Source organism: Lipotes vexillifer, unplaced genomic scaffold (assembly GCF_000442215.2).
Source record: "Lipotes vexillifer unplaced genomic scaffold, Lipotes_vexillifer_v1.1 scaffold862, whole genome shotgun sequence".
NCBI classification, from domain to species: Eukaryota; Metazoa; Chordata; class Mammalia; order Artiodactyla; family Lipotidae; genus Lipotes; species Lipotes vexillifer.
The window spans coordinates 212,045-227,127 of NW_006786873.1; the positions used below are offsets into that span (position 1 = coordinate 212,045).

A 15,083-nucleotide genomic window follows, 5' to 3' on the forward strand; every position below is an offset into this window, starting at 1 on the left:
GGGAGAGGCCACAACAGTGAGAGGTCCGCGTACCGCACAAAAAAAAAAAATAGAAGGTTGAATGCAGGGCCCTGCATTCTCTTTCGTGATTTTATTTACTCCAATGTTTAATTCAATGACTGGCATTCCTTGCATCCCAGCGACCTCTGCGGTGGAGGGAGGGAGACAATGTGAGGAGGGGAACCCACACAAATGCAGTGTTTGCTATGGATAATCCAGACTGCAAAATTTAGTGGAGACAATGTTCATTTATCATTGATGACAATCTTACACGTTCCCCTCCAAAAGAAGGCCTAGATTTCCCCCCAAACCAGCGCAGCATCTTCCCCATTTCCCAGAAGGAGAAAACTAACAGCCCAGCAAGGGCCAAGTGTATACCCAGAAGTCCCCTGTGTTCCTTCTGCCAAGATGAGTGGGTGGAAGCGTGCAGATTCTCTGAGAAACATCTGTACTGACCTCGCAAAACAAGCATCCTCTCCATGCAAGGGGAATAGGAGATCTCTCATCACCCCACACCTCTGTTTCCAGGTCCTGACCCCACTCCGCCCCCAGGGCATAGGGCAGCCACCTTGCAGTTCCCACCTCCAGAAAGGGGAGAGCACAACAACAACAGGACTGGGACTGCTCCCAGGGGCCCGTTCCCCCTTCTGTCACTTGCACTCCAGCCACAATGCCCTTCTTCCTCGCCGCCTCCCCAGGGGTTGTCAGGGACAGAAGGCCCCTCCCTCGTCCCCCTCAATGCTCCTCCACTCCGCCCCCCCATCACTAGGGTGTCCAGGACATTGTGTGACTCAGGAAACAGCTCAGACGTGAGGTTCACAGCAGGCCGAAGAGGAGGAAGAAGGGGCCGTGGGAGCAGAGTGGGTGGTTATTGCCTCAGTGAGGGCCTGAGGGTCCCACTGGAAGAGGCAGGGCGGATCTGGGCTTGGGCAGGGGCTCTGGAATGCAGCCCCCTTCACTGCTGCTGCCGCTGCTGCTGCTGCTGTGTCGGTCAGTCGTCCAGACCAGAGGTGAGGCGTGGGGTGGGAGAAGTGAGGGGACCCACCTTCCTTAGGAGGATGTCCAGTGGGCTGGGGACAGAGGGGCAACCTGCATGCTTTGAGGCGACACTGGATGGAGAAGATTCTCACCCCCCAAATGGGACTGCTGGCAGGGAGAGACAACTCTGCCCCTGCAGCTACACAGACCCAGGCTATGGGCCCCGTGCCAGGGGTGGTGACGGTAGGGGGGGATGGGTGAGAAGGTGCCCACCCCCAGGGAGAACCAAGTTGGCCCTGGAACTGGGGGACAGCATGCTCTTACAGTCACGTTTAGGAGGAAGAGAGGGAAAAGAGGGACCACCTGCTAGGGGAAGAGGTGAGAGGGAACAGGAGATGGAGACACGGGAAGGTCAAGGGCCCACCAAGTCCCTTTCCCGGTCCAGCTGTCCCCCCCCCCCCCCCCGATGGCTCAATGCTGGGCCCTTCCGGGAGGAAATCCCTTCAATGTTTCAGCCATTCACCTCCCAGGAGTCCCCTCAGTGCCCCCCTCCTTATTCCTGTTGTCTTGCTTCCGAGGGATGGAGCCTGAAGCTGGACTTGGGAGGCCAGAGAATAAACAGGAAAGGAGGGGTGGGGATTAGTAACTGAGAGGCCTGGGATCTGGGGGGCTGGGGAGTGAGCACCACGTGGGGATTAGGAACAAGAGTATCAAGGCAATGGTGGGGTTCAGAGCACCTGTGCGGGGCTGCTGCAGGCAGGTCCCTCCGGAGCGTCCAGGGGAGGAAAAGTGGAGCGTAACGCTACCTGCTCCCATCTCATCCTCACCTCCATCTCTAGGGCTGCAGTGCGGGAGTTTCCCAGAACCCTGTGCCAACGGAGGCACCTGCCTGAGCCTATCTCAGGGGCAAGGGACCTGCCAGTGAGTGTACCTTGTGGGAGTGGGAGACTGGGAAGGGGAGTAGGGGAGGGGATGGGGAGAAATGGGAAGGAAGGAGAAAGGGAGGAGGTGAAGCTCTCCCGTCTCCTCCCCTGCCCAGGTGTGCCCCTGGCTTCCTGGGTGAGACATGCCAGTTTCCGGACCCCTGCCAGGATGCCCAGCTCTGCCAGAATGGAGGCAGCTGTCAAGCCCTGCTTCCCACCCTTCCCAGCTCCCCCAGCCCTCCCTCTCCCTTGGCTCCCAGCTTCTTCTGCACCTGCCCCTCTGGCTTCACTGGTGAGAGGTGCCAGGCCCAGCTCAAGGACCCCTGTTCTTCCTTCTGTTCCAAAATGGGCCGCTGCCACATCCAGGCCTCGGGCCGCCCACAGTGTTCCTGCATGCCGGGATGGACAGGTGAGCACTGATGGGGGCGGCGGGGAAGGAGGGACAGGCAGGGGCAACGGGCTGGGCTGTGGGGTAGGAAAGATGGAACTAGAGCCTGAGAGACTGCAAGCCCTTTGAGGAGAGAGGCCAAGAGAATCAACAAGCCAACTCTTGGTGAACCATTTACCCAAGGTTGACATTCACCGACAGGATAGTACCGATTGATAAGATGTTGAGGTGTTTCCAAGCCAGCTGGTAAATAGCTACTGCCACAGCCCCCTTCGCACACCACCCTGACCCCTCTCCCAGCCCCTCAACCTCCCCTCGGTCCACTAGCTAGAGGGTTAATGCCTAGCACAGCAGGGGACTTCCAGAACTCTACATTCTGAGCACCTGAATGGCTTCTATTCTGAGTGGTGGGAGCCCACACTGTCACCCAGGAAGACAGCAGTGGTGGGTGGTGTGACGGGGCGCGGGTGCAGCCCTGGAGCGAGAGAGCAGGACACGTGATGGGCAGGGTGTGCTACCATGAGGAAGTGGTCAGGGGTGCCTGGACAGAGCTGCGAGGCCCTGGAGAGAAAGGTTCCATAGCACCTCACCAGGATGGGGAGGGCTGGACCAGGCAGCAAAGGTCACGAGGTCAGAGAGTGCTTGGGATGTGGGTGCATCCAGGAGGGGGTAGACTAGAGACAAAGATTCTCAAACTTGGGTAGGCATAGCAGTCACCTGGAAAGCCTTAAAAATACCGGTGCCCTGTCCCAGAGAGCCTGCCCTGGTGTATCTGGGGTGGGCCCAGGACATGGAGATTTTTTAACTGACGAGGAAATTCTGAGGAAAACGGGCCTGAGACCGGGTGTGAGAGACCAGCGTATGTGACAAGAAGGATGGTCAGTGGCAACTTGCCATGCCTTGTGCTTCAGAGTACGGGCTCTGGGCGGCCTCCTCCTCGGGTCCATTGCCAGCTCTGCCACTGACTAGACATGTGACCTTGCATAAGATATTTAAGCTGTCTGGGTCCTCGGTTGTCAGCCGATGTCCACACTTCATAAGGTTGTTGTTGGGAAGAGAGGGGGCAATGCTCAGGAAGTGCTTACTTAGCTCAGTACCAGCGCCGCCACCGCCACCGCCACCATTCCCACTGGTGCACACAGCCATGAAGTGAGTCTCTTTACCGTTATCCGGACCATTACACCCACCTGAAGATCAGGAAATCAGGATAAGAGAGGCAAGACGACTGCCCAAGGGCACACAGCTGGCCGGGGCAAGTCAAGGGGCTAAGTCTCCTGCTTGCAGAGGCTGCATGCTTTCTAATTCGCCACCAAGGTCACCACTAAAGGAACCCTACATCCCAGATTTTCCCAAGCAGGGCTGATTCACAATACTCCCACCAACAGCTACATGTTCAGTTTTCAGCTTGAAAAATGTGGTCACTCCAGATATAACCCTCCCAAAGAATGATAAAAGTGAGGGTGATGCAACAGGGCAGAGAGGGTATGGGAGGGAAGGGAAGAAAATATGGAAATTCGACACAGAGATAATCCAGAGTGAGAGCTGGGTCATCTCAGAGGAGCTGGAATTTGTGCAGTGCTAGGAAAATGCCCCCCCTGTCCTCTGCCTCAGGTGAGCACTGCCAGCTCCGGGACTTCTGCTCAGCCAACCCCTGCGTCAACGGAGGGGTGTGTCTGGCCACATACCCCCAGATCCAGTGCCGCTGCCCACCTGGCTTTGAGGGCCATGCCTGCGAACGCGATGTCAACGAGTGTTTCCTGGACCCAGGACCCTGCCCCAAGGGCACCTCCTGCCATAACACCCTGGGGTCCTTCCAGTGCCTCTGCCCCGCTGGGTGGGGGGGTCCACGCTGTGAGCTCTGGCCAGGACCCTGCCCCCCCAGGGGCTGTCCCAATGGGGGCACCTGTCAAGTGGTTCCAGGGAAAGACTCCACCTTCCACCTCTGCCTGTGTCCCCCAGGTGTGTCCTCACAGGGGTCTTCCTGCAGCCCCTCTCTCTGTGCACGGAGGTTGTCTCCCATGGGTCCCCTTCTGTCAGCTGATCGCATGACCCTGTCAGGTTTCACAGGCCCAAGCTGTGAGGTGAATCCAGATGACTGTGTCGGGCACCAGTGTCAGAACGGGGGCACCTGTCAGGATGGGCTGGGCACCTACACCTGCCTCTGCCCAGAGGCCTGGGCAGGTGAGTCGTTTCAGCCAAGTTGATGGCACCAGTGGCCCAGATGGTCAGCCCCTGTTCTCCACTCCTCACAGGGCCCCCAGCTCCAGCACCTGTCCCCTTCCCCTTGGCAGGCTGGGATTGCTCTGAAGATGTGGACGAATGTGAGGTTCAGGGTCCCCTTCGCTGCAGAAACGGGGGTACCTGCCAGAACTCAGCTGGCGGCTTCCATTGTGTGTGTGTGAGCGGCTGGGGGGGCACGGGCTGCGAGGAGAACCTGGACGACTGTGTTGCTGCCACCTGTGCCCCAGGATCCACCTGCATCGACCGTGTGGGCTCCTTCTCCTGCCTCTGCCCACCTGGCCGCACAGGTGTGACATGGAGTACAGGGAAACGGGAGGTGGGAGGTGGGAGGTGGAGATGGTACGTGACAGAAGCACCAGGAGGGCAGCTGGGAGCTTCAAGCGGCCTCTGAGAGCCTCGCCTCCACGCTGCCCTCCAGGCCTCCTGTGCCACATGGAGGACATGTGTCTGAGCCAGCCATGCCACCGGGAAGCCCAGTGCAACACCAACCCCCTGAGGGGCTCCACATTCTGCGTGTGTCAGCCTGGCTACACGGGGCCCACTTGCCACCAGGACCTGGACGAGTGTCAGATGGGTGAGGCACCTCCACATGAGACCCTCTCTGAGCCCTCAGACAGCCTCTGCACTGAGGAGGGAAACAAGCCAATTGTTTTCCAAATTAAAAATATAAACATCTTGGGGATTCCCTGGCAGTCCAGTGGTTAGGACCCCGCACTTTCACTGCCAAGGGCCTGCGTTCAATCCCTGGTTGGGAAACTAAGATCCCGCAAGCCACACGGTGGCCACGTAAATAAGTAAACATCTCTTTTTCCTGAATTTGTCCATTTTGGGCATCTCTGCCTTACACGGTCTTCTCACCAATCCTCAGCCCTCAAGGCCCCATTTAGTCCTCCTCCATTTTAAAGTCACAATCCCTTTCCCCACTTTGATCTTATCAGCCACGAACAGGGTCCCCACACCTTCCCTGCCACTCTGGCCTCCTCGCCCTTCCACCACTGACCCCTGCAGACCCCCGGATCTTCCTTCCTCCTAGCCCAGCAAGGCCCCAGTCCCTGTGAACACGGCGGCTCCTGCCTCAACACGCCCGGCTCCTTTGACTGCCTCTGTCCCCCTGGCTACACGGGATCCCGCTGCGAGGCCGATCACAATGAGTGCCTGTCGCAGCCCTGCCACCCTGGCAGCACCTGCCTGGACTTGCTCGCCACCTTCCAGTGCCTCTGCCCACCAGGTACCAGCTGAGTGGGCCCTCAAGTAGAGGAGACGGGAGACTAATCCCGAACCCATTGGACGTGACCCCTGTAGAGCACAGATAGCCTCAGGCCGGTTGGGGTCAGACAGCAAAGAATGCTTCTCCTCTCCTCATCCCCCAGATGAAAACTCTGGGAAACCGATGGCCCCTGGGAGAAGGACTGCCACAGACGGTAGTGAGGCTGTGCACTGCTCAACTCTACATTCATTTCATAGACACCGCAGGGCACACAAACTGGTCCACTGTACACAGAGGCCCATCAGGGGAGAGCAGAGCAGCAGTGAATAAACTTTTCATGCTGCAGCCTCTGCTTATGCCAACCTAGAATGCTCATCCTAATCACAGAAACTCTCCCCTGTAGAGATTGAGAGTAAACCTTTAAAATCCCAAAGGGTCGAGCTTCCCTGGTGGCGCAGTGCTTGAGAGTCCGCCTGCCGATGCAGGGGACACGGGTTCGTGCCCTGGTCTGGGAAGATCCCACATGCTGCGGAGCGGCCGGGCCCATGAGCCATGGCCGCTGAACCTGCGCATCCGGAGCCTGTGCTCCACAACGGGAGAGGCCACAACAGTGAGAAGCCCACGTACCGCAAAAAAAAAAAAAAAAATCCCAAAGGGTCTGTGTGCTTGAATTTGGTACAACGGGAAAGGAATGCTGCAAGGCTGCACCTACCTACAAGTTAGTGTTAAGGGGGGTAAACATCTCCCCAGGGAGACAGTGAGAGAGCCAATATCAGGGAGCTCAGTAAAACCAGGAAAATAACAGCTTACTTTGTGCCTGAGCGTCTTACATGCATTATCTAATCTTTACAATAACCCTATGAAGTCAGCATTGTTACTATGCCCATTTTATAAATGAAGACACTGAGGCACAGAGAGGTTTAGTGACTTGTTGAAGGTTGCCCAGCTAGTAAGTGGCAGAGCCAGGATTCAACCCCAGAGCTTTGATAGTTTTACCCACTATACTACACAGCTTTCCTAAGCTGAGAAGCATCCAAAGAAAAATGCTGAGAAAACTATCCACTAATCCAAGGGACAAGGTTGTAGATCTCAAGGAGCTTCAGAGGCAGGTTCCCCAGGCAAGAAGAGGGAGGCAGCCGAGGTCCAGCTTCAGTTCAGGGTGAGACAGTGGAGACCAGGAGGAGGTCAAAGAAGCAGGACAAGTATGGCAGTGACACAGGTCCCCAAACGCCCTTCAAATCCCCACCTTGGGGATCCCTGGTCTCCCTGGCACAGAGGTCTGCCCAGGTAGAACAAGAGGAGTGAATCACCTCCAAGCAGATGCCCATTTGTCACATTGGTACCTCGAGGACCTCCAGGCTGATCAGCCCTCCCGGGTGAGCCCTGCCTTCTGTGCACAGAGGAATGGCCCCAAAAGGCACCTCCCCAGAGCCCTCCCACATGTCCCAGCAGGTGCCCTGCTCCCTGAGCTTTCACACCTGAGGGGGGCAGAGCCAAACACAGCAGAGCAGCAGGGCCTCGGGTTCATCTCTCCAACCCACACGCAGACGGCCCCCTGGGAGGGGCTGCCTGCTGGGGCACTGGGCAGGTCAGGGACAGGGCTGGTTCTAGAACCCAGGCCTCCTGGGCAGAAGGGGTGAGCAGCTAAGGCAAGGCTGGCCTGGCTGAGCCTTGCCCTTGACCCCTCCTCAGGCTTAGAAGGGCAGTTCTGTGAGGTAGAGACAGACGAGTGCGCCTCTGCCCCTTGCCTGAACCAGGCTGACTGCCACGACCTGCTCAATGGCTTCCGGTGCGTCTGCCGGCCCGGTGAGTGCAGATTCCACTCCACGGTTCCAGCCTGGCAATCGCCCGCGGCCTCTTGAAGCTCTCTCGGGCCAGACCAAGGAGCGCCCCATTTCTCCAACTCCTTCTCTGTTCTCCAAACTCTCTTCTGTTACGTCCTCCAAATCTTCCCCTGCTTACTCGCCCGCCCTCATCTCTGTCCTTCCAAGTCGCCCAAATATCCCTCCTCTCCAGCCCTCCTGCAGAGTCCTCTGTACTCTCCCCCTGCATGCCGGGGGTCCCCGGCTGGTCTTGGCACTGTTCGCCATGGATGCAGGGAAAGTCGCCCCAGGCCTTCCTTCTCCAGCTTCACGGGATATCCCTTTATTCCCTGTTATGATAATAACTGATGTTTATTGAATATTTACTCTAAGCCAGGCACTTGGCTATGTACTTTTCAGGCATTATCTCATTTAATTCTCTCAGTGATACCATGAGTAGTTTATATTATCATTTCCCTTTTACAGAGGAATAAAGTGGAGCCTACAGAGTTTGGGTAGCTTGCCGAAAGTCACACGGCTGGCAGGTGGCTGTTTCACCTTTATGCGTCACCCTCCTGTCATCTCCACCTGTCCCAGGTGTCTTCTCTGGAAGTCCTCCAGGTTCACCTTTCCTAGCAAGGGAAAGGGCCAGGACCTGTATCTATTCTTTTGATAAGATGTATTTTCAGCATTAGTACACATACCCAGTTACGCCTTATTTATATAAAGACTAAAGTTACCAAGTTATGCTCTATTTTGTCCTGAAATCCAAATCACTATTTGAGAAGCTCCCATATTGGTGCCTTTATTATATAATGACACATTTAGACAAAACCCCAAACCAAACCATTTGAAACAAGATTCTCTCCCTTGCAATTTGTAGCAATGTTATTTCTGTATTTGTAAAGAGAAGGCTAAATACCAGTGTTAACTCTTAATTTCTTGTTTGAATCCATGAAATCATGCCTGTAAAACTCAAACATTTGTAACAAACTCCCTCATAAATCTAGAGAAAGTCAAGAAAAGAAAAAAAAAAGACCTTGGTCATCTCTCCCTTCTCGCTCCCAACCCCACCAGGATTCACTGGCCCCCAGTGTGAGGAGGACATCAACGAGTGCAGAAGCTCTCCCTGCGCCAACGGTGGGCAGTGCCAAGACCAGCCTGGATCCTTCCATTGCAAGTGTCTCCCAGGTAAACTGGGGCTCAAACTCTGGAGGTGAGAGTGAGGGCAGGCGCAGACTTCCGTGCAGGTCCCTGACCCTTCTGCTGTGCCATAGGCTTTGAAGGCCCACGCTGTCAGGCGGAGGTGGACGAGTGTCTGAGTGGCCCATGCCCCACTGGAGCCAGCTGCCTTGACCTCCCAGGAGCTTTCCTTTGCCTCTGCCCATCTGGCTTCACAGGTCAGCAGGGGAGGCATTGGAAAGAACTGGAGGGGTATTTGAGTCCATTTACGGTACAGTAGAGGTCACTGAAGGGCATTTGAGTATTGGGATGTGAGAACAGAAAGAGAATGGAAACCCTTAAATTTATGCAGTGCAAAACCTGCCCAACCGTACAGGAGCTGAGGGTGAGTGTTACTGTAGGACCCACATCAGGCCCAACATGAGTGGTATGACTGGGGAACAGGAGCAGAGGATGAGGTTCAAAGGCAAGCCATTCATCTGCTTATTTAGCAAACATTTATTAAGTGTCTGCTATGCCAGACACAGACACAAAGTTGAGTAAGAGTTGCTATCCTCAAGTGGATTTAAATCTACTGTAGAGAGACCAACAAGCTGATTATGTCCCAGAGACGTGCTCTGAGAGAGGAATGCACAGGATCCTATAGGAACACAAAGGGCTGGCCAACCCAGACTAGAGATGAGAAAAGATGGCTGAACAGACTCTTAAAGACTGAGTAGGAGTTTGTCAAGACAGAATGCTAGGCAGCGCGTTTTAACTGCAGATAACAGCATGTGCAAAGGCACAGAGGGAAGAAAAGCACACCCCGCTTAAGGGAGTGTAGGACATCCAGAGCTTAGGCTACAATGGGGCGAAGGTCAGAAACATAGCAATTGTAGGAAGGCCATGGCATGCAGGACCCCATATGGCATTCTGAAGAAGTTGGTATCCTGAGGCATTAGGGAGCCACTGAAGGACAGGTTCATGGAGAGTTAGCAAGTCATGCATAAGAAGCGGCCTTTGGCCCCATCAAGGACGGGGAGGGACTCTGTTTTTCTCTCTGACCAATCTCCCCACCCCAGGTCATCTCTGTGAAATTCCCCTGTGTGCCCCCAACCTGTGCCAGCCCAAGCAAAGATGCCAGGATCCGGAGGAAGAGGCCCACTGCCTCTGCCCCAGTGGAAGCCCTGGCTGTGCCCCAGCTGAAGACAACTGCACCTGCCACCATGGGCACTGCCAGAGGTAACATCTTCCAGGCCCTCCCCATTCATAGTCTCCTCTGAGTCCTCCTCAGCTAAGGCAGGAGAAAAGAGCCAGTGAGAGGTGAGTCTGTAGGAAATGACCAATGGGGAATGGGAAGAAGATGGCAAAGTTCTGAGATCACAACCAATGAGAGGGTTTGACTGGTGAGTGTTATCCAATGAGGGGAGAGTTCATAAATAAAGAGGGAAACAGAGGACTAAGGAGGTCAAAGCAGAAAGAAGAGTATTAAATCCCAGGACCAATTCATCTCGTCATTCATTAGACAAATATTTATTGAGCATCTACTATGTGTGGATACATTTCCAGGCATTGGGGGAGCAACACAGAACAAAAGAGACAAGGTATCTACTCTCATGGAGCTTTGGTTCTAATGAGGAAAGACAGACAATAAACAAGTTATAGAAGGGATGGATGAATAGATAGATAGATCATAGATAGATAGATAGATAAATAGATAGATAGATAGATAGATCTAGTTGGAGAAAATGAGTGGGGCAGGTAGGGCAGAAGGGGGACAATGCTGAGAGCAAAGACACTGCGAAAGGGGCCAGAGTCCCAGGGCCAAAAAAGAAGTCATAGGGGTCTGACCAATGGGGAGGGGAGAAGAGAAAAAACCCCTTTCCTTTTATGACCAGATCCTCGTGTGTGTGTGATGTGGGTTGGACAGGACCCGAGTGTGACACAGAGCTGGGGGGTTGCGTCTCTACACCCTGTGCCCACGGAGGGACCTGCCACCCCCAGCCCTTTGGCTTCAACTGCACCTGCCCCACAGGTTACACAGGTGAGGTGCTCCCTAAACCATATATACCCTGGGCTGACCACCATTTAAATCAAGGGCAAGGCCAGTGGAGACATGTGTCCAAAGGGCTCTGGGTCTCAGTCACCACCAAGAAGAACTGGGCAGGGGCTGGTACTTCCCTGGTGGCCCAGTGGTTAAGATTCCACTTCCACTGCAGGGGCTGCAGGTTCCATCCCTGGTCAGGGAACTCAGATCCCACATGCCCCACGGTGTGGAAAAAAAAAAAAAACTGGGCATGGGCTACAGAGGGCATGGGTGACGTAAGAGGTGGTGAGAAAAGAAAAGAGGTTGGGGGATGGGGGTGAGGAAGGGAAGGGGAGGAAAAGAAGAGAAAAGGGGGTTTCCCTTTCTCAGACCCCACCCGCTTCCCTCAGGGCCCACTTGCAGCGAGGAGGTGACAGCTTGTCACTCAGGGCCCTGTCTCAACGGTGGTTCCTGTAGCCCCAGCCCTGGGGGCTACTCCTGCACCTGCCCTCTGAGCCACACTGGGCTCCGCTGCCAGACCAGCATTGACCACTGTGCCTCTGGTGAGTGCCCACCATGTCCTGGGGCTGGGGCACAGGAGGATGGAGAAACTGGTCAGGGTATGTTTGTACCACATTTAAAAAAAAAAATTAACTGGACACAGTGAGCCGTTGTTTGGGTGGGGAAGTTGCGGGGGGCGGGGGTGGTCCCCCATGCGTGGTGTGACTGAGGCCGCAGGCCAGGTTACAGGCAAGGAACCCAACCCCTCACAGCCTCCTCTCTCCAGCACCGTGCCTCAATGGGGGCACCTGTGTGAACAGGCCCAGCACCTCCTCCTGCCTCTGCACCACGGGCTTCCAGGGCCCACGCTGCGAGGGGAGGGTCCGTCCCAGCTGTGCAGACAGGTGAGCAGGGCACAGAGACCCCTGGAGGGAGGGAGGGAGCCCTCCCCCCCCTTCCTCTCCATCTCCTCTGTGGCGCCATGCTGCCTCTCATCCCACATCCCACATCCTTTCACTCTGCCTTCCCTCCTACTTTCCCATCTCCCCAGTGGTTGCCTGCCACCACATCACACACTCCCTCCCCTTGTTGCCCTGGCCTTCCTCCTACTGCGCCCTCTCTCTTTCTAATCCAGCCCCTGTAGGAACAGGGCAACCTGCCAAGATGGGCCTCAGGGTCCCCGCTGCCTCTGTCCCCCTGGCTACACGGGAGGCAGCTGCCAGGTGAGGGGCACTGAGCCAAGTGTGCTGAGGAGGGAGGGGCAGGAGAGCTCTAGTGAGAGGGCCTCGGGTATTAAAAGGTGGCAGCAGGGAAGCTTAGGAGAGGTATCCACGTGAAAGGAGGTGTGGAAGTCTAGGAGTTGAGGTCTAGCTTGAGATTTGTATGGTTCACTGAAAGGATTTCTGATCCCAGCGACTGTTCTGGGATGTGGGTATCCAAGGAACCCAGGGAGGGTGACCTAGTCCCAGACCATTCAGGAGAGAGTTTTCAGGGTAAGGAATTTTGAGACACTGGCAGGGGACCATCTCTAGGCCTGGGAACCTGGTGTTCTTTCCTGCCTCACGCTCCCTCCTAACCCTCAGACGCTGATCGACTCATGCGCTCAGAAGCCCTGTCCACACAATTCCCACTGCCTCCAGACTGGGCCCTCCTTCCAGTGCCTGTGCCTCCAGGGATGGACTGGGCCTCTCTGCAACCTACCGCTGTCCTCCTGTCAGAAGGCTGCTCTGAGTCAAGGTACTGACCCAAGGGCCGACTATGGAGCAGATGAAGAGCAAAAGAGTGTCCTCCTCTACCCCACCCCTAAGGACATCCGCACACAGCATTTGGACAAACAGTGGACCAAGAGTCAAAGGAACACAGACAACCAGTTACTGATGCTGCAGCTCAACACCCAGGACAGCCTAACACAACTCAACTTCTAGCACCACGTTCAACACAACAAAAGCAACACCACCCAGCCCAGTCAACCAGACTCCAGTTTAACACAACCACCAGGGACATAACCCAGTGATCCAGTGTGGAACAACTCAGCACTGTCTTTACCATCATAACTCAACTAGAGTGAACCACGCTTAACCAACTACACTCAACACACTTCGCCATGCCCCACTCACTTGGATGTTATGCCAACCCCCGGGTAAAAGAATACCCCCCTTGTTCAAATAAGTTTTGTTATAAGAAGAACTTAGGAAAGAGACCATTGTGAGGTTAGGGGATGGCTGATGAGAATCACTGTGAGAGAACATCAGAGGATGCAAAGCCCAGGGGATGGACTTAGACCATTAGTTAAGCCACTTCAGGTGTCCCCACCTGAAGTTTCTCTTGAGTTCTTTCTTGCTTGAGACATTTAAAGCCAAGAATATAGTTTCTGGGCTTCCCTGGTGGCGCAGTGGTTGAGAGTCCGCCTGCCGATGCAGGGGACAAGGGTTCGTGCCCCGGTCCAGGAGGATCCCACATGCCGTGGAGCCGCTGGGCCCGTGAGCCATGGCTGCTGAGCCTGGGCGTCCGGAGGCTGTGCTCCACAACGGCAGAGGCCACAGCAGTGAGAGGCCACAGCAGTGAGAGGCCCACGGACCACAAAAAAGAAAAAAAGAATATAGTTGCTTATAATGCCCTGATAAGCCAAAGAAGAGGTATTTCTCTCCATTCTGACAAAACAGGCAGGAGGAGGGACTTGATTTTTTTTTTTTTTTAAGTTGGGGTATAGTTGATTTACAATGTTGTATTAGTTTCAGGTGTACAGCAAAGTGAATCAGTTATACATATACATATAACCACTCTTTATTAGATTCTTTTCCCATATAGGCCATTACAGAGTATTGAGTAGAGTTCCCTGTGCTATACAATAGGTCCTTATTAGTTATCGATTTTTTTAAATTAATTAATTTATTTATTTTTGGTTGCATTGAGTCTTTGTTGCTGCGCACAGGCTTTCTCTAGTTGCAGCGAGCGAGGGCTGCTCTTTGTTGCAGTGTGCGGGCTTCTCATTGCAGTGGCTTCTCTTGTTGTGGAGCACGGGCTCTAGGCGCGCGGGCTTCAGTAGTTGTGGCACGTGGGCTTCCATAGTTGTGGCACGCGGGATCAGTAATTGCGGCTCGTGAGCTCTAGAGTGCAGGCTCCGCAACTACGGCCCACAGGCTTAGTTGCTCCATGGCATGTGGGATCTTCCCAGACCAGGGCTCGAACCCGTGTACCCTGCAGTGGCAGGCGGATTCTTAACCACTGTGCCACCAGGGAAGCCCTAGTTATCTATTTTATATAGAATAGTGTGTATATGTCAGTCCCAGTCTTCCAGTTTATCCCTCCCCCACTTACCCCTCGTAACCATAAGTTTGTCTTCTACGTCTGTAAATCTATTTCCATTTTGTAGATAAGTTCATTTGTACCCTTTTCTTTACATTCCACATATAAGCAATATCATACGATATTTGTCTTTCTCTGTCTGACTCACTTCACTCAGTATGACAATCTCTAGGTCCATCCACGTCGGGAACCTGATGTTTTAATCTCTTCAGGGTCAAGAGTTACTGACTCCTCAGGCTCCGAGTGGCCTCCACCCACCCCAGCAATGTCAGTGGCCCCTCCATGGACCTCTCTGCCCATTGTCTGGAGCCCCTGAGCATCCTTCCACCCCACCTAGCTTTATCAATCCCTGTGTGTCTCTCTTCCCAGGCACAGAAGTCTCTTCCCTGTGCCAGAATGGAGGCATCTGCATCGACAGCGGCCCCTCCCATTTCTGCCACTGTCCCCCTGGATTCCAAGGCAGTATATGCCAGGAGAGGGTGAACCCCTGTGAGTCCAGGCCCTGCCAGCACGGGGCCACCTGCATGGCCCAACCTAATGGCTATTTCTGCCAGGTGAGAGGGTCTAGAGGAGGTGGGGGAAGACAAAGTGGGGCTGGATGTGGGAAACAGCAGTCATGGGGCAGAAAGGGGAGGGGGAGAGGGCATTTTCTTTTCATTCACCCCACACATCCAACCAACCACCAAGTCAGGTTATTTTGCCTCCTAAATATTTCTCAACTCTGTCCTTGCCCCTTCACCCTCATCCCACTGCCTTAGTCCAGGGTTTCATTGCATTCCGCCCGGACGCCTGCATCAGCCCCCTAAGTATCACCCCTGCCTCCACACTTGTCCTCCTAAAGGTTCGGCCTCTACTCCACCACTAGGGTGCTCCGTTGAGAATATTAAGCTGGCCTGTCACTCTCCTGCTCAAAACCCTTCAGTGGCTGCCCACCTCTTTCGCAGTGAAGTCCCAAGCCCGGCACGACCCAGCCCTGCCTGCCTCTCAGGCCTCATCTCTCCCCGCCAACCCCTAACCCTGCTCCAGCAACACAAAACTACAGCTGACTTCC

General features: G+C 54.7%; 1 protein-coding gene across 1 annotated transcript in view; it reads left to right on the top strand.

The window, feature by feature from the left end:
* The first annotated feature begins 805 nt into the window (after positions 1 to 805).
* The window catches only part of NOTCH4 (notch receptor 4), a 23,639-nt gene continuing 9,361 nt past the window's right edge, over positions 806 to 15,083 (top strand). The window contains exons 1-18 of the mRNA XM_007459507.1: positions 806 to 1,010; positions 1,818 to 1,899; positions 2,018 to 2,310; positions 3,901 to 4,248; positions 4,348 to 4,470; positions 4,581 to 4,817; positions 4,949 to 5,104; positions 5,564 to 5,758; positions 7,430 to 7,543; positions 8,617 to 8,730; positions 8,817 to 8,939; positions 9,783 to 9,942; positions 10,599 to 10,744; positions 11,137 to 11,289; positions 11,514 to 11,631; positions 11,862 to 11,949; positions 12,310 to 12,463; positions 14,402 to 14,586. Of these exons, the coding sequence (XP_007459569.1) occupies positions 944 to 1,010; positions 1,818 to 1,899; positions 2,018 to 2,310; positions 3,901 to 4,248; positions 4,348 to 4,470; positions 4,581 to 4,817; positions 4,949 to 5,104; positions 5,564 to 5,758; positions 7,430 to 7,543; positions 8,617 to 8,730; positions 8,817 to 8,939; positions 9,783 to 9,942; positions 10,599 to 10,744; positions 11,137 to 11,289; positions 11,514 to 11,631; positions 11,862 to 11,949; positions 12,310 to 12,463; positions 14,402 to 14,586 (2,856 nt within the window). The 5' untranslated portion in view covers positions 806 to 943. The remainder of the gene's footprint in view (positions 1,011 to 1,817; positions 1,900 to 2,017; positions 2,311 to 3,900; positions 4,249 to 4,347; positions 4,471 to 4,580; positions 4,818 to 4,948; positions 5,105 to 5,563; positions 5,759 to 7,429; positions 7,544 to 8,616; positions 8,731 to 8,816; positions 8,940 to 9,782; positions 9,943 to 10,598; positions 10,745 to 11,136; positions 11,290 to 11,513; positions 11,632 to 11,861; positions 11,950 to 12,309; positions 12,464 to 14,401; positions 14,587 to 15,083) is intronic.